Genomic DNA, 18710 nt, shown 5'->3' on the forward strand with positions numbered 1-18710 from the left:
GTGCCTTCGGCTGGCTCAGTGTGGCTCAATAAAAACTTTAAATTCATAACGAGATCGTCCTGGGTTCCTTTTGGGTGAAAACAACCCGGCTACAACACTACCACTATTACCTTAACAATTTATTTTCAAGACCTAAGAGATTTTTTTTGAGACTCTTTAAGACTGCAAAGTAATTAAAGGGCATAGTTTAAGGAACTTTCCGTATAAAGTGTTTTTCTGCCGCACCGCCGTCACTCCAAGATACTTGCACAGCTATCTCCTTGTGCGAAGAGGAGTTGGAGATAGAAGCGGTACTGGAAGCCCGAACAACCCGGGGCTTCAGGGGAGAGTCGGAATGGTGCTGGCTTCTATAAGAACCTGGCGGGATGCGGACTTTCCGAAGAAAACGGACACTTCCAGAGCAGAGAGCGGGAAGAAAGTGCTCAGAAGCATATGTAGCCCTAAAACTGTGTGCGCTGTCACGGAGCTTTGGGGACCATTTCTGTTTATCGATTGATAGTTTAGTGAAAAGAAGGTCTCTTGAACATTTGTTTAATGTAAAAGTTCCTGGGCTAGGAATGGTAAACCAGACCCAAGGTTTAAGATCCACCTGCACGTCCCGCAGCTGAAGTCCCGCTACCTTAAACCCAAACCACCTGGGAAGGCGCAATTGGTCGCCTCTCTAGGGCGCTTCGCCGAACTCTATGGTCGCGGCGCAAGCGCAAAATCCTTCTCGTCGCACAAAGGCCGGGGAAAGGAAGGTTCTGCGCCTGCGTACTGCGTCTCTCCGGCGGGAACACCCACATCTCTTGCTCCCGGCCAAAGGGATGCAGCGCTACGCCTGCGCCCTGAGGACTTGCGGGACTTTTGTCACACTGGCGGCGGCGGTGACGTAGAGGCTGAGGAGGAGGGCGTGAAGGAGCGACGGAAGCCGAGAGGGACCTGGGGCGGAAGGGGACCCGGGCCAGGCTTGTGTTCGGTTCCTTGGCGGGGCTGGGGTTCCGATGTGGTCCCCGGAGCGGGAGGCCCAGGCCCCGACCGGGAAAGACCCGGCGGGCCTCCTGCCGCCCGAGTGGGAGGAGGATGAGGAGCGCATGTCTTTCCTGTTCTCCGCCTTCAAGAGGAGTCGCGAGGTGAACAGCACCGACTGGGACAGCAAGATGGGCTTTTGGGCACCGTTGGTGCTGAGCCACAGCCGCCGCCAAGGGGTGGTGCGCCTGCGTCTGCGGGACTTGCAGGAGGCCTTCCAGCGGAAGGGCAGTGTCCCGCTGGGTCTGGCTACGGTGCTGCAGGACCTGCTGCGGTGAGGACCCGGGCCGTGCGGGCCACGCCGGGGGGCGGCTCCCCAGGGCTGACTTCAGACCTGCCCTTTGACAGCCGGGACTCAGAGTCCAGGGTTTGTTCAATGGGTGGAGGAGGAGGGCGGGGAGGCAGCTCCACGGATGTGTGGAGAAAGAGAAAGAGGGGATCGCGGTGGAATGACCGTAGTCATGAATGGTCCAGACCAGAACCATCGTGGCAGCGGTGGCAGCGGCACACTTGGGCTGGGATCCCGTTATGCAGTTATTTCAGCAGCTCCTCCGGATTTGGATTAGCTCTGCAAGCAGATCTCTGAGATGGGTACTTTGAACTGGGGAAGGAGGGAGTTCTCGTCGGGTTATAGACATCTTGACAAGAGAACTCTGGCACAGGTCATACAACTAGCATGCCCAGGACTAATACTGGATCAGAGGACAGGGGGGTTTAACTGGGTATCTGCGGCCCCTGAAAGGGCTTTAGGTGGTAAGTGTGTGACAGGTATAGTGTTCAGGTCGTGCTTGAAGAGGTGACATATCTAATAGATGAACGATACTTCATAGTTTCAGATACTTTTATACTCGAGTCTCTGGCCTTTTCAGGAATCCAGGGCAAGATAATACAGTTATCCTCATTAAAAATAAGAAACCGAGTCTCTGAGAGATCAAGTAACCTATGGGTTACACAGGTTACACAGCAAGAGTCATCCCAGCACTGGTCCCTGGTCTTTGGATTCTAAATCATTTGTGTTTCACACTGCATGTATTATGCCCAGCCCAGCCTAGCATCGTGCCTCTTTAAATGAACACAGAGAAAGTCAAGGCTGTTGTATTTAGCATAATTTCTCACTAAATGGTCACCCTTCTTTACTTCTGTTCCCAATGCCTTTCATTGCCTGACCTTGACCTAAGAAACCTTTCTAAAATTGTCCTCTGAGAAAGTGTGCTGTGGAAAAAGTTTTACCTGTTGCCTGAAGTGAAAAATAGTTGAGTCAATGAGGGGCTAAACCAAAACAAGCCCCTTAATGCAGGATAGTCATGACCCATGTCCAAATCCGGAGACCTTTAACACCTTGAAACTGCCTATCCAGGCTGCTGAATCTTGAAGCTCCCTGGTACTTGTCCAGGTTTGCCATCCACATATCAACAGCTTTGCTTGAGGGCTGCACAGTTATGCCTTTATCCTAGCTTTACCTTTTTCTAAGCGGTGGCCCTGCATAGGTAACATGCCACCTGTAAGCCTTTGGCCAATTATCAAATTACAGTGATGGCATTATGTAGGTTGGTTGTTAAATCTTGAGGATCTTTATATAGCCCTTAACACAGTGATTACCCGTGCCAAGCATCTAGTAGAGTTGGCCGCTGTTGTTACCACTACCAGGAAATATATTTCACTTCCAGCCTGGCCTAGAGATAGTATAAGACCCTGCTGTGTGTAGTTTTGCTTTCTTCCTTAGGTCCAGCCTATTGCACAGGATTTCATTTGATTCATTTGATTGTTCCCAGGCCCGTAGGTAGAAGGAAACCTCAGCTTGGGTCCAGTGAAGCCTTTGTGCCTCTATTGTCTTAGTGGGACACTTGCAATTTTGGAGCCAGACAAATTTGGTATCATCTGGCCGCCTTTACTGCCTTAGACCCTCGGTCTTCTCCTTAGTTAACATACTGGTGACACCATCTATTGTGTGAAGTGGTTAGGAGGCTGAACATGGAGTGCAATAAATGATGATGATGATGATGATGATGATATGCTTCAGAGGGTAAAGGTCATTGCATTTCATGTCCCTACATGCCTTTGTCTCTATTTCTGTGCAGTCGAGGCGAGCTGCAGCGAGAATCAGACTTCATGGCCAGTGTGGACAGCAGCTGGATCTCCTGGGGGGTTGGAGTCTTCCTGCTGAAGCCCCTCAAGTGGACTCTTTCTAACATGCTGGGGGATAACAAAGTTCCAGCCGAGGAGGTGCTCGTGGCTGTGGAGCTGCTTAAGGTGGTCATGCAGAGTGGGGGCGGGGAGCTGGGTGGCATCAGGTATGACAGGGTCACCACAAGCATCCTTAGGAAAGTACTGTCTCTTTGCCAAGTAATGGGACTAAGACTGAGTCTATATGATATCTTTTGCCATTAACTTTGTCGGGCTATATACTCACTGGGTTATTTTTACATTTTAAGAGTGAGCTTTGTCTGGAATTGTCAGTAACAGACAGTTGATCATGTCCTGGCAGTTGAGGGTATTAATGAGAAGCTATAGTTTAGGGTGTCCTCTGCCTTCTCCGGTTTACTGCAAGAAATTCCCAGTATTTAATTAATTCAGTTAACTGATGTATTTATGATTGTACTTGCGATTGAACCTTGGCCCTTGAGTGCATTGGGCAAGCGCTCTGCTACCAAGCTCTAGCTTACTGAACTATAATTTCCTTCCCTCCAATCTCTCTTCTCTGTCTAGCTCACCAGTGACTTGCTTCTCACTGTCCCCACTCTGCCTGGGTGAGGCCAGAGGCACCATCCCTTCCTACCCTGCTGCCCAGTCACCTTCACAGCTACCTTTTCCTCCTAGCCCAGGCCACGTGCTGACTGCAGGACAGATGTGATCTCAGAGTCCTGAGCAGTCACACTTCTCTGCTGCTCCTCACTAGGAGTTGGGTGGGAACCAGCAGTCACTTTCTAAAGCAGTGTAGTCAGTCTGATCCTGTGCGGTAGAGAAGTGGGCCTAGAGCTCGACAGGGCACAGTAATGATTCTGCCACCTCCTGTTACTAAGCAGACACTTCACGTTCCATTTGATGATATCTGATTTCAAATATGTGGTGAGTCCTGTTTTCTCAGAAGTAATGGCTCATCATGTTGGGTAAAGAAGAAGGTGTTTATAGGGAGGAACATGGTTTTTTTTTTGTTGTTGTTCTAAGACTAGACAAAAAAAAAATCAACCAAAAACAAAACAAAATTTTCTTTTCACTCAGTAGAACATAGGTGTTCTGAAATCCACATTTTGACCTCTTGATGTGTTAGTAAAATATAGGGAATATATTTTTGATCAAACTGAATGCCTTTGACAGTTCCCAGTTCATGTTCAGTTTTTTCCACCCTGAACTGGATATCCGAGCATGCTTTGACAGGAGAGCATGCCATCCCAGTCACAGTAGCATTAGTGGTGCTTGCCTGGCCAAGGTTTGTCTCACACACACACACACACACACACACACACGCACGCACGCACGCACAGTCTCTCTCTCTCTCTCTCTCTCTCTCTCTCTCTCTCTCTCTCTCTCTCTCTCTCTCTCTCTCTCTCTCTCTCTCTCTGTCTGGAGCAGGCATCTGGGATGAGTTGACTGTAACACTTTCACCTTTGAATCAATTGACTTTGTAACAGTTACATTACTCTGTTACTTTTGAATCAACTGACTTTGTAACAGTTACATTACTCTGTTACTTTTGAATCAACTGACTTTGTAACAGTTACATTACTCTGTTACTTTTGAATCAACTGACTTTGTAACAGTTACATTACTCTTTGTTACTTTGGGACTTCTAACTGTTCACTTACCACCGTTGTTCACTTTGGCCTCATTGTAATGACTTCAGCATGAATGTTCTTATATGTTGAGCATTAAGACTCAGACAGCTGTACCAAATTTCCTATCTATGATATAAGCCCAAGTGAGATGAAGCGCAAGTTCCCAGATGCTGGTCTTACCTGGGGAAGGACTATGGGAAGTTGAAGCATTTCTGGGGTGTGTGCGTGTGCGTGTGTGTGCGCGCATGCACATGCTATACATACAGTGTGGCATGTCATCAGAGGTAAGAGGGAAAAACACATTTTTCTTATTACCCTTGCTACTCTTTCAATTTTTTAAATAGTATTTGATGTACAAAATTTTCTTTATTATTGGTGTGTGTGTGTGTGTTTGTAGATATGTATCTGTCATGGTGCATATATGGTGGTCAGAAGACATCTTTTGAGAGTTGATTCTCTTCTTGCACCTTGTTCTGAAGCAGGATTCTTTTGTTCCTGCTTTACTGTGAAGTCCTGGCTGGGTGACCCGTTAGCTTCCAGGCAGTTCTCCGGGAACTGTGTGTGTGATCAGTTCTCCTGGAAGTGTGTTCATATACCTACGCAATACAGAGTACTGGAATTGCAGGCGCAGGCCAACAGATCTGGCTTTTCACTTGGGTTCCTGATGTCAAACTCAGGTCATCAAGCTTGGATTCAACCACTTTAACTTGCTGAGTCATCTCTCCAGACCATTGCATTTTCTTGTTACACTTCTAACTGAAAAGCCTGTATGTTTACCAATTTATTGTCTGACTGTCCTACTAAAAGGGATTCCACGAACTCCAGGACCCTGAAAGATGTCTAGTATATAGTAATCAATAAATATTTGTTGAATAAGTGAATATACATGTGTATGTATACACATCCATTCCATTGTTTTTCTAGAAATAGAATGGCTCCATAGCTTGTTTTTTTTTCCACTTTAATATGTTGGGAGTATCTTTCTGGGTCTTACGCAATCTAGTTCATTCTTTTTGACAGCTGTACAGCAACCTGTACCCCTGCCACTGTGTGTCACTGGTTGTCCTGCAATTGAACTTTAAGCTATTACAGTTTCCCTTGTTTTCCATCTTTACTAGGCTTGTGCATATATGTCTGTGTAGTTTTGTTCCTTTAATCTTGACAAAAATAATTGCCCCGTTAGTGGCTGGGGAAATAGCTCGGTTGGTTAAGTGTGGACCTGAGTTTGGATTCATAGTATGCACATAAAAAGCTGTGTGCAAAGAAAGGCTAGCACTTAGAGTGCCAGTGCTGGGGAACAGAGATGGGAGGGTCCCTGGGGCCTTCTGGCCAGCCAGTCTAGCAGAATTATACACCTGTCTTGAAAATATAAGGTGGAGAGTGATTGTGGAATATACCTATGTTACCTCTGGGCTCCACACGCATACTTACATACATGTGTACACACATGTGAACACATTAACACACATACAAAATTATTACTTGATATTTTGTGGTGTTGAGACAGGTTTTCACAATGTTGTCTAAGTTGGTCTCAGTTTGTGGCAATCCTTCTTAAGTGCTGGAATCACAGGCATGAGCCCCTTACAACACCATTACTTTTCAGGAGTTTGTACTAATTTTACTTTAATTGAGAATGTCTTAAGGGGGCTGGAGAGATGGCTCAGTGTTTAAGAGCACTGTTTGCTCTTCCAGAGGACCCAGGTTTAATTCCCAGCACCCTCATGTCAGCTCACAGCTGTCTGTAACTCCAGCTCCTGGGGATTTGATACCCTCACACAGACATACATGCAGGCAAAACACCAATGAACATAAAATAAAAATAGTGTGTGTTGTGTATGCTCGCACACATGTGCACATGTATGCACACACATGTGGAGGCCAGAGGAGGACATCGGGTGCACTGTTACTCTCTGCCTTATTCCCTTGAGACAGGGTCTCTCGCTGAACTTGTTGCTAGCCTGGCATCCAGCAAGCCCCAGTGATCCTTCTGTCTCTGCCCTGCACAGCACTGGGGTTGCAGATGTTGGTTCTAGTCTGTTTTCTCTGTGAGTATTAAGAGTCAAACTCAGGTCCTCGTGCTTGAGCAGCAAACGTTCTTACCCTCTAAGCCATGTCCCTACCCCCAAAATAGAAATATTACTTCTTAGATGTTGCTTAATTTTTATTTATGATGTCCTTAAAACAAACGTAAACATTTGTTTTTGTTTGCGTGAATCTGTGTGCGTGTGTATGGATGTGTTCATTGTGGGACACATGGAAGTCAGGGGACAACTTGCAGGAGTCACTTCTCCACCATATGGCACTGGAGATTGAACTCCTGTGAGCAGGCTTGGCAGCAAATGCCTTTACCTGCCCAGCCACCTTGCCAACTGTCATGACGTCTTTTACAGAAGTTTTCAAATACAGCAATGAGAGCATCCAGTTTCCTTTGAAATACTAATTGCTGGTCTTGCTTAGGGATACATCTTATGCCTCAAGCATAACCAAAAATTGATTCTCTCTCTTTGCTACTGGAGATTGAACTTGGGGCTCGTGTGTACTAAGCAAGTGCTATACCAATGTACTATACTTCTAGCTTCTTTTTTTAATTTTAATTACTTTGGACTTTTACTTTTTTCCATTTCCATTTCTGTTCTTGGGTATTTGTGTACCTGTGATGAGGGAAAGCCCTGTTTTCCCAGCCAGTCAGCCAGCCTGCCAGTTTTCCCCACCCTTTTACTAATGCTGTCTACTGAGTCTTGTGTGTGCCGTCACACCGCTCTTAGGCATTGTTGATATGAATGGCAGCTAATTCGGGGCGGGGCAGTCAGGTCTGACTGTAGTCTCTGTCTTGCTAGACTCTTGTGCGCTATCTTGGACGTGATTGACTGCTTGCTTCTTGGTTCCTTCCCCTGGATTTGTTCACAGTGAACTGTGGGTTCTCCTTGGTCCCCCAAACAGTCGTGTGGGTCTCTTGTGGCTCACCTCACTGTTTCAGCGTTGGTCTTCCTTTCTGCTGCGTTTCCTCGAACCCCCTTATGTTCTCTCACTCACACTTGGATCTTGGCTGCCCTCTTTGTGCTGGCGACTTGAGGGTTCTCCTTGCTCTCTTCTGCAGTCTCCTTTGAACTTCAGGCTTGTTCATCTGATGTCTAGCTTGTCTGAAGTGGAACTCTGGTGTTTGAGACAGGCTTCTCTTGCTTTCCTCTATATGAGTCACCCCAGCCATAGCCAAGTCCCCTTTCTCCATCAGTCTTTGTTCAGACACCTGGGGCTGCTGCTTTCATCCTCTTAAGTTTTTCTGGGATCTAGCCCATCTCTCTGTTTCCTAAGTGCTCTCCTCTTCAGAGAGGTAGTATGTCTCTTCTTGCATAAATGGCCTCCTGGTTTCTAATCCTAACTCTTCAGTCCATCCTTTTCAGCTGTTTGCTGACTCTCTGACAGCCTAGCCATGCAGTTCCTCTAGTGATTGCTCATCCTCTGCAAGACAAAGAACAGGAGGTGAGATGTTCATTTTATACAGTATTGAAGTGCTTCTCTTCTTGTGCCCCCCCCAGGGAAACACACACACACACACACACACACACACACACACGTACACACGAGAACACACACTTCTGTGCCCAGGATTGCCTGTTGTTTTTAGACACCTCTCTCCACCTCTTTCCCTTAGTAATGATTGACCCTTCAACATTATGATCAGTGGCCCTTTGTTTTGCTTCTAAGAACCCTCTGAGGGACAGTGGCATTGTTTCTTGGCCCTTCTGTTTCTTAGTCTTCTCACTGATGCAGCCTGCCTATTCCTGCTGTCTATCGCATGCTTTTCCTCCTGACTCTTATCCAGGCATAATGACATTCACATCTGCACTTTTGCCTGTGGAGATCCAGGACAGAAAAGGGATTAAGCATCATCTACTCAGTTCATGTGCAAGAAGCTGAGCATCTGTGAGACTGGCAGCTGCAGGGATATGGGCTAAGTTGAAAGTAAAGTTTGGCTCTAGATCATGGCTAGTTCCACTCCACCTCCTCTGCCTTATTCCTCCTGTGAGGAGTCCCAGGCCGGGCAGACGCAACAATGCGCAGCCCAGGTGGACATGCCAACATGGAGCTGCCACTTTGTACATCTTGTTTTATACAGTCACCGCTCTCCCAAAGTTTAAGAAGTATACAAATCCTTTCTCTCTCTCTCTCTCTCTCTCTCTCTCTCTCTCTCTCTCTCTCCTCTCTCCTCTCTCTCTCTCTCTCTCTCTCTCTCTCTCTCTCTCTCTCTCTCTCTCTCTCTCTCTCTCTCTGTGTGTGTGTGTGTGTGTGTGTGTACATCATGGTGTGCCTGTAGGGGTCAGAAGACAATCTGTGGAACTCAGATTCCCAGTTGTCAGCCTTGGTGTCAAGTGCCCTTACCCGCTCAGCCTCTCACTAGCCCCACCTTGCTTTTTGAGACAGTTTTTCACTGGATGCAGAGCTCACTGTCTGGCTAAGCTGGCTACCCAGTGAGCTGTGGGTTTCTGCCTGTCTTGGCCACAGGGATGGGGTTATAGGCATGTGCTGCCTTGCCTGGGTTCTGGGCTTCCAAACTCCAGTCTTTGTGCTTGCCCAGCAGGCACTTTACCAGCTAAGCCGTCTCCAAAGGCTGCTTTTTAATGCTGCCACTGGGTACTGGTTCAGTACTCTCAGACCTTTCCTTGTGGGCTCATGGCCCTGAAGCTCAGGGTCAAGGCTCTTGTGTCCTGAGGTGGTAACCAGGACTTTGAATCTCTATGGCTTTCCTGCAGGAAAAGGCTGAGGAGGTGTATCGCTTATACCAGAACTCACCCCTCTCCTCCCATCCTGTGGTGGCTCTGTCAGAGCTGAGTACTCTGTGTGCCAATTCCTGCCCAGACGAGAGGACCTTCTATCTGGTGCTGCTGCAGCTGCAGAAGGAGAAGAGAGTCACGGTGTTGGAACAGAATGGAGAGAAGGTGTGGAAGCATGCCTCTTTGTAGGTGTGTGCCTGCGTGCATGTATATGCATGTTTGTGTGTGCATGTACTCTCAGGGACTTAGTCTGCTCTCATATGCCCACCCCAGGCCTGGTTGTGAATTTCTCACCATATGTGGTAGAGGCAATAGTAATTTGTCCCTTCCCCCCAGATTGTGAAGTTTGCCAGGGGGCCACATGCCAAAGTGTCTCCTGTGAACGATGTGGATGTTGGGGTCTACCAGCTGATGCAGAGCGAACAGCTTCTCTCTCGAAAGGTTGAGTCTTTATCCCAAGAATCTGAAAGGTAATCTCCTTTCTTACCTAGCTGCCCTGGAGCCCCAGCATGGGTGGGTCTCTTCAAAAAAAAAAAAAAAAAAAAAAAAAAACAAAAAACACTTGGACTGTAACATCTCCATTTGTAGAGTGCTTATTTAGATGCATGAAGCCATGGGTTTGCCAGCTCTGAAAAAAAAAAAAAAAAAAGCTATGTATTAATTGCACAAGCACTAGGTACTCCATGTGGAAAACAGAAAATAAAGGAGAAAAATAGCCTTTTGTCCCTCCCATGATAACAGCTGCTAACATCTTATTTATGTTCTTCTGAAGCCTGGTGTTTTCCACAGGTGGGGAAATAGTAAGGTGGGTCCACGCCTTCACAGGGCCTTCTTAAGGATCTCTTGCTCATTCCTTGGGGTGCTTCTACAAGAATCCACTTCCCTGAATGGAAGACTAGCACACTGAATTAGAGTTCTTCACTCTGTCTCTCAGAGAAATAGAGGACCATTGGGAGACTCAGAGACATGGCCAAGGTCTTTAATGTGAAGGGATCAATCCCATGTCTTAGAGTGGAAAGATGTGTATAATTCTCTCACCTTCAGGACAAGATCACCTTGCCTTGCCACATACAGATGCTCAAGCCTCTGTTGAGACCCACTTCCAGGCACTGGCAGTGGGTAGCTGGCCCTCACTGTGGCTGTGGGCTTTAGAGAGTTACTGACCTCAGTCTGAAGCTACTTTCACTAAGTGCTCTCAAGCATTCTCGGAGACCCTGCCACTGTACAGCCTTCTCCATCTGTCCTTCCTTCCTTAGGTACAAAGAGGAAGCCCGCCGGGCATGCCGAGCTGGAAAGAAGCAGTTGGTAGGTTCTCTTCCCCTGCAGCCTAGGAGTGACACACAACTGTCGGATAAAGGGGCCCAGCAGAGAGCAGCCTGACTGGGGTTCAGGGAGCAGCACCTGCAGGTTCTCAGAAACCACAGCTTAATTTATAGGCTGGGATGCTCTTGTGATTTGAGCAGGGCTGTCTTGCTTATGCCCTGTGGCCTACCATGTCCTACTCTGATCTGTTTCCATACCCGCCAGGCACTGAGGTCTCTCAAGGCCAAGCAGAGGACAGAGAAACGCATTGAGGCCCTGCACGCCAAGCTGGACACTGTTCAAGGCATCCTGGATCGCATCTATGCCTCCCAGACGGACCAGATGGTAGCCACGCCCCTCCGTGCCCTGTGGTCCCAGGCTCCCACACTGCATCTCCCTCCCTTGTGGCCTACTGTTTAAATGAGTCCTGGGTTCTTCCAGGGTGTTGCTGGATTCCCTTCCCTATTGGGAAGTTTAGCTTCTCTGGGTGTAAAGTGAATTCATTGGCCTTGGGTGGCCAAAAAAAGCCTGAAGTTAGCTTTGGAGACGGAATATGGTTGTCTGTATTTTGGCAAGTGTTGCACAGGTAACTTAATCTTCTCTTTAGGTTTTTAATGCATACCAAGCTGGTGTGGGGGCCTTGAAACTCTCGATGAAGGATGTCACAGTGGAGAAGGCAGAGAGCCTTGTGGACCAGATCCAGGAGGTACAGGGGCCTGGGAGAGTCCATGAGAGTTGTAGAGAACATGGTAGAGACTTGCTGTGGGCCAGTTTTCCAGACTTGAATCGGCCTTGTGCCTGAGTGAACTGTTCCTTGATTGTCAGGTCTCTGTAACCCTGAACATTTCCCTTAAAGGCTCCGAGCTGCCCAGAGCCAGCATTCCCTTCAGAGCTTTGTGTTTGTGTCTTACAGCTGTGTGACACGCAGGATGAAGTTTCTCATACCCTGGCTGGTGGGGTAACCAATGGTTTAGGTGAGTTGGCAAGGACACTCCCCCCTCCTTTCTGAGAGACCTCACTTCTTGGGCCAGAACAGGTCTGATCATTAGCTTGGTCCTCTCTGGGGCTCACCTGCAGTGGTGGTTGGCGGGAGTTAAGGTGACCTCTCAGACAGCTATTCTGGGGGTCCTCTGTACTCCGGCGTCCATGTTGACAGAGTGTCTGACTGGTAGTCCTTTCCCAAGGCAAAGGGAAGCAGGTCCAGGTTCCTGGGCTCAGTGAACTATACCCATCTGACAATCCAGCTCTCCCTATAGAGAAAGAATATCTGCCCGAGGGTACCCTTTGCCTCATGATTCATGTGACTGCAACCTGCAGAGGGCCTGCTGGGTTGTGAAGCTGAGCTGTGCCGGGCACATCGGTTCATCCCTTTCTTTCCTGGGGGTTGACATGGCATCTCTCTCCCAGATTTCGACAGTGAGGAACTGGAAAAGGAGTTGGACATCCTCCTTCAGGACACCGCCAAAGAACCTTTGGACCTGCCTGACAACCCCCACGAGACTCTTTATACCAACAGTGTGCCTAAGCCTAGGATCTTGGATGCTGAACTTGAAGCTGAACTTGAGAAACTGTCCTTATCAGAAGGAGGTACGGAGCAGCTTCCCATAGACCCTGGACATGTGACTCTGGCTGACAGAGGAGCCAAGCACAGGACAGATAGGTTCCGTCCCAAGAACTTGGTTTGCCTGCATTCCAAAGCCCTGCTGAGGGGAGTGGTTATGTACATGGAGATCAAGTTACTTAAACTTTGGGACGCTTTGGTCATAGGCCTTCCTATTGAATATTGTCATTTCTTTTCGCAGGTTTGGTCCCAAGTAGTAAGTCTCCAAAAAGGCAATTGGAACCGACTCTCTAAAGCCATTACAGGAACTCAAGTGAAGGACCCTCATGTCACAGAGGGACAGCCTTGTGTGTGTACATAGTTATTTAACGAGAAACACTAAGAAGTTGTTGAAAGAGGAGGAAAGAACCACTTGGATCTCTCTGGAGGGTACCACTCATGACAAGACAGGTACAGCTCCTGGAAGCCATGCTGTGAAGGTGTGCTCCAAGCTGATGTCATGGACCTACCTTCTCGTCTCTATAGTGCCACAATTTATACAGTTCTGTGTGTGACCGTCGTCTCTGATAGCCTGCAGTTCTTGCCATTGGCTCCGTTAGGTTTGTCTTCACCCACCAGCTTCGTTGCAGCCAGTGAAGGTGAAAGGTTTGCAGCTTTGCCCATCAAAGCCAGCCCTGTCTTCCACTCCTAAGGTTTTTAAAACAAAGTTTGTTTTCTGCACTGCCAGTTAAACTGCTCCCCTGTCCTCTGCTTTATTGGAATTAAGAATGAGAGTCAAACAAGTTTTACTCAGAGAGACGGAACAGCTGAGTGTCTGGAGAAACATTGTCCACAAGATGTTTCTCTACCTGTTTTGTCAAATTCTCTGAATGCTTCAGGGTCATGGCAGTTGCAGGGGTGGCTTATGTCATTCAGCGCCACAACCTCTTCCATCTTAGGCAAAGCAGATCTGCTGATGAGGGTGGGGAAGGGGTTAATCTGTCTTTTGAACCTGAGCAGGAGAAATCCAAATCAACTACAGGCCCCACGGTGTAAAAAAAGCTAAGTTTTTGCTTTGGCCCCATCATAAATATGTGTGTTTTCTGGAGCAAGCCACATGGTGTCACATTCCCTGTTTCTTGAGCCTGACACTCACTGTTAGGATCTGGAAAGCGTCTCACCATGTATTCACCACTCAGGGCAGGGGCCTGAGCCAGGATGTGCAATAGGAGGAGGTGGCCCTGGCCTGCTGCATCTGTATGGGCTGCCCTCTGCTCTGCCCTGCGCCTGCTTCCCGTGGGCGCATCTTCTTTCCATGAACTGTGGGGCAGGCAGGAGAGGGTAGGTCTGAATGTTGAGGTGGCAGCGTGGAGAGGAAAATGACAGCCACACTGCCAATCTGCCATCCAGGACGATGTCTGCCTGGATCTCTTTGCACTGCCCCTCCTGCTTGTGGTGGCACAGAGCAGAGGGGAGGACTTTGCTTCCGACCAGGAGCACGAATCACTGTTCAACGAGTCTCTCCCTCCCACTCAGCTTTGGCAAACGGAAATATTGGGGGTGAAGAAAAACAATCACTATTTTTTCTTTTTTAATCTGGTAAATAATTATTAAAAGAGAAAACCACCAGGTTTTGTTGTTGTCTGTTCTTTAGGTTGTATCAATTTTTTTTTTTAAGATAGGTCTCACATAGCTGAGACTGTCCTTGAGATTTGTCCTCCCGCGTCCCTAAGAGCTGGGACCACAGCTGTGTAGCCATACACACCAGACTATGTCCTGTCTCTCAGAGTCACACACATGTCCTCACGTAGGCGCTGTTCATCCGGGGCGTCTGGAAAATGTGGAGTAGCTGAATAACAGGCCCTGAGCTGCAGGGATTCCTGCCTGCCCGAGTGAACTCTCCCTCCAGCCCTGAACCGTATACTGCGCTGTCTCCCAGGTCCTGTTCTCCACACCGAGAACGACCCTGCTCATGTGGTGGCTCCACACTAGTCCAGCGCCTCTGGTTCTTGGCCTGTGCTGTGCATGCTGTCCGCTGTGCCTGTGGAGGAAGGAGGCTTTGAGGCCGAGTGCAGTCTGCAACAGAGCAGGTCTGCTGCGTACTGGGTCTGCAGCTCCAGCTGAGGCGGCAGACGAGCCAGCCAGGAAAAGGTGTAAGGAGCTTCAGCCCAGGAGGCCACAGGACCAGTTCGGCACCATTTGTTGTGTGAAACGGTCTCAGGAGAACCTGCAACTCCACAGTGGGTCTGGATGGCTGGCTCTGATAGACAAGGTGTGCAGAGGGGAGGGTGGAACAGATGAAGCTGCAGGAAGGGCCGGCATTTGGGGAGCCGGTTACCTGGTTTTGTGTTGTTGTCTGAGCGACTAAGCAGTCCTCACCCAGCACCTCCCATGGGAAGACCGGAACACTAAGACAATTTATCTTCGCTGTCCCCAGTGTGCCGCTGCCTCTCCTCATTCTCTCTCTTTTTTTTTTACCCTGTTCCTGAGCTGTGGCACCTACTCACCCCGTGCTGGGGAGACCACTTCCAACATTCAGTGGACTTAGTCCTCAGTCTGGTGGTCTTCGGCTTAGCAAGGCCTGCCAGGCTTTTGTCTCCTTCCTGGACTGTAGTAGAATTAGCCAACTTCAGCCAGAGTGTCCCACTGGAGGGACAGACCCCACCCGAAGAGGAAGCTTGGCCCTCACCTTCACTCTAGCGTGGTGAAACTAGAGCGAGACAAGTTACTAGTGTGACATTGGCTGGCTAGTCTTCTGTGTACTTTAGCCTTGTAACCGTGTGAGTGGGTATGTACATGAGTGTGGGTGCCCATTGAGGCCAGTAACATTTGATCTCCCAAAACTGGAGTTAGAACTAGTTATGAAGCCGCCTGACATGGGTACTAGGAACTGAACTCAGGTCCTCTGCGAGAGCAGTACACACTTCTAACTGCTGAGCCATCTCTCAGCTCCTACTTTAGCGTCTACATCTGCAGAGAAGACGTCAAAAACACCAATCACCACCTAGAATTGTTTCCAGTAGAGGAGATAAATGAAGCAGGGTACAGGGAGTCTGGTACTGGGAAAAGGAGTTTAGTATGTGAGCTCGCACAGCCCGTGACCGGCCTCACATCCTAGATCCTCCTACCTACCTCCTAAGTGTTGGAATTACACTCAAGTAACACCTCACACTGTTTACTCTGGTCCTTTAAGAAGGTCTAGAACTCAGGCTAGGCTGGGGCAGTGGTCTCCTAGAAACTGAGTGACAACAGAAAAGCCGTCTGGGATTTTGATGACAGCCACAGAGGATAGTCAGGTAGAAAGGGGAAGGGTGGACTCTTCATTGGCTGCTCCCTTGGGCCCCTCTGTCTTTCCCAGCCCTTCTTTTCCTACTCTTACTCTTTCCCTACAGCCCCTCCTTATCTCTGCTGTTGTATTCCGAACGTGAAGAGACACCGCGCGCGTGCGCCACATACACAGGCTCCTGTGTTTGAACACTTGGTGCCCAGCTGACAGTGCTGGTCTGATAGACTGCATGTGTAACCTATAGGAGTTGGAGTCGTCCTAGAGGAAATGGGTCTCTAAGGGTGGGCCTTGTGGTGGTTTTAGTCCAGCTACTTCCTGTTTTCTGTCTGCTATCCAACTGTGACCAGCTTCCCACACTTCTGCTACCATGCCTTCTGTGCCGTGACAAACGTGTCCCTTCTTAAAGCACAAACCCTTCCTCCCTAAGCTTTGTGCTGATACACAGAGGCACTCGACACAGCAAAGGGAAAATAGTAAATAATCTGTCCCCTTCCCATTTCTGGGGGACATCTCGTGCTTACAAGTATTCATAACTGATTTTCTTGGATTTGGAGGTTTAAAAAGTAGTCTACAGTCAATAATGATTTTTAAGATTGATTTTGTGTATGTGTGTATGTACTTGCCACAGTCCACAGGTGGGGAGCAGAAGACAGTTTGGGGTAGTTCTTTCCTTCGGTGGTGTGAGTCCCAGTGATCAAACTGGGGTCGTCAAACTCAGCAGCAAACACCTTTACCCACTCAGCCACCTCTTGAGACTTCAGTGATAATTTAGTTTCACACACACACACACACACACACGCACACACACCACGCACACACACACACATGCACACTTATGAACACCATGCACACACACACCACGCACACACACACACATGCACACTTATGAACACCATGCACACACACACCCCACAAATCTACCATATAAACACTGCAAAGCCCCTGGATAAACAGGTACACACACCAAACCCAATTTTGATCTTGTCAAAATTTTCAAGCTGTTTCTATTCCCATTGTGTGTGTGTGCGCGCGCGCATCTGCGGAGAACAAAGGTGAAACAAGTTCTACAAACACTCTACTTTTTTTTTTAATTAAAGATTTATTCAAAGCCAGGTGGTGGTGGCACCTTTAATCCCAGCACTTGAAGCAGAGGTGGGCGGATCTCAGTGAGTTCAAGGCCAGCCTGGTCTACAGAGTGAGTTTCAGGACAGGTAGGGATACGTAGAAAGACCATGTCTCAAAAAATTTTTTCTCATTATTCATTTTGTTATATGCTTAAATGTTTTGTCAACACGACTGCCCGTGCACCACGTTCATGCCGAATTTCCCAGGAGGTCAAAATAGAGTGTTAAGTCCCCTGAAACTGGAGCTATGGATGATTTTGAGCTGACATGTGGGTGCTGGGAACAGAATCTAAGCCCATGCTCTTAACTGCTGAGCCGTCCCTCCAGCCCCTCCACCTTATTTTTGGAGACAAGGTCTGTCATTGAACTTTCAGCTCTCTGATTCAGGAGCCTGTCCAGCTAATGAGAACAAGATTGCATCCTGTCTCCCTCCCAGGCCACACCCTCCCACTGTTGGGATTACAGACATGCTTAGCTTAGTGTGTGGGTTCTAGGGATCCAAGTTTAGGCTCTTGTGTTTATCCAGCAAGTACTTTACCAATGAGCTGCCTCTCTGGCTGCTTCCTGCCTTTTGTGAAGTCTCTGAGATTTAATCATGGGGCCTGCACTCTGATGAGGTTCTTTGTACACCAAAGTCTGACGCAAACATAAAACTTGGGGGGTTAAACTGCTGCATGAAGCAGGTAGTGGTGGTGGTGAACGCCTTATTTCCAGCACTCGGGAGACAGAGGCACTTAGGTCTATGAGTTTGAGGCCAGCCTGATCTACAGAGTGAGTTTCAGGAGAACCCAGGGCTACACAGAGAAACCCTGTTTCAAAAAAGCCAACAACTTAAACAAATAAACAAGCTCTTGCATGAGTCAGGTGTGGTGGTGTTTGTCTTTAGGAGGCAGAGGCAGGCAGATCTGTGCATGTTCGCAGCCAGCCTGATCTACAGCAAGTATACCCACCAAAGAGGCCATCATTAGATTCTTATCAATGAATAAAAAAATAAGAATGGATAATAATTATGGATGGAAAAGGAGAAGAGAAGTAGAGAAAAGCACCAAGCCAGGAGGAGGGAAGGTGACAAGTTGTTGACTCTCTATCCTTGAATAAATTGATTAGGCCATTAGAGAAAAAAATTGGAGCTATTTGTGGATTTTACTAAAAGGTGTGGGAGGTGAGCTGGGCATGACAGGTGAAAGGTGTCTCCCAGCTACAGCGATTTGTCCCCTCCACCTGAGGTCAAGCAGGAAGGCTCCACTTGTTTCCATGCGGCTGCAGATCTGAGACTGCCTATAGGCAGCACAGCTTCTAGAACTTTCTGGTGTTAACATTTCTTTCCTTTAAAATTCCACGAACATTATTCCTTTTTTGCCTGGCATATGAATTGCTAGAGAAATGTACGTGACACTCCATTGCCCCCTCTTTGGCTTCTACCTACCTGATTTTACAATCAGAGGAAACTTTTAACATAATTACTATTTTTAGTTATGTGTAAATGTGTACGTGTGCACATGTGTGGGACAAGTGCCTTTGAAGGTCAGTGATCCCTGGAACTGGAGTCACACGTAGTTGTGAACAGCCTACTGTGGGTGCTGGGACCTAAAGGGCTCTTAACCACTGACCCATCTCTCCAATCCCAAAGTGTTATAATTTATCTAAAGATTGGCAGGAAAAAGTCACATCATACAACACGGCTCACATAGGAGGTTTATTGGAAGAAGAGAGAGGACAGACAGAGAAGGGGGCACAGACCAGTCCCTGGTAACAAGAGTAGCGGAAGAGAAAGAAAGGGGGAAGGAGAAGGGAGAGATAGAGAAGAGAGAGGTGGGCGAGGCCCACATTTTAGAAGGGAACATAGCAAATGTGCACAGGGCTCTTAGTGGCTGCAGCTCAGGACATATCCTGTCAGGACCC

General features: G+C 48.1%; 1 protein-coding gene across 1 annotated transcript; it reads left to right on the top strand.

Moving 5' to 3' along the window:
* Positions 1-895: 895 nt before the first annotated feature.
* On the top strand, positions 896-14027 carry Chmp7 (charged multivesicular body protein 7). Its single transcript, XM_038310022.2, has 10 exons — positions 896-1282; positions 3087-3258; positions 9536-9721; positions 9893-10026; positions 10813-10861; positions 11084-11203; positions 11466-11564; positions 11772-11832; positions 12266-12445; positions 12661-14027. Exons 1-10 carry the CDS (start codon positions 984-986, stop codon positions 12711-12713), a joined length of 1353 nt encoding a protein of 450 aa, XP_038165950.1. The 5' UTR covers positions 896-983; the 3' UTR covers positions 12714-14027.
* The last annotated feature ends 4683 nt before the right edge of the window (positions 14028-18710 follow it).

The sequence above is a fragment of the Arvicola amphibius genome, chromosome 13 (assembly GCF_903992535.2).
Source record: "Arvicola amphibius chromosome 13, mArvAmp1.2, whole genome shotgun sequence".
Lineage (NCBI taxonomy): Eukaryota > Metazoa > Chordata > Mammalia > Rodentia > Cricetidae > Arvicola > Arvicola amphibius.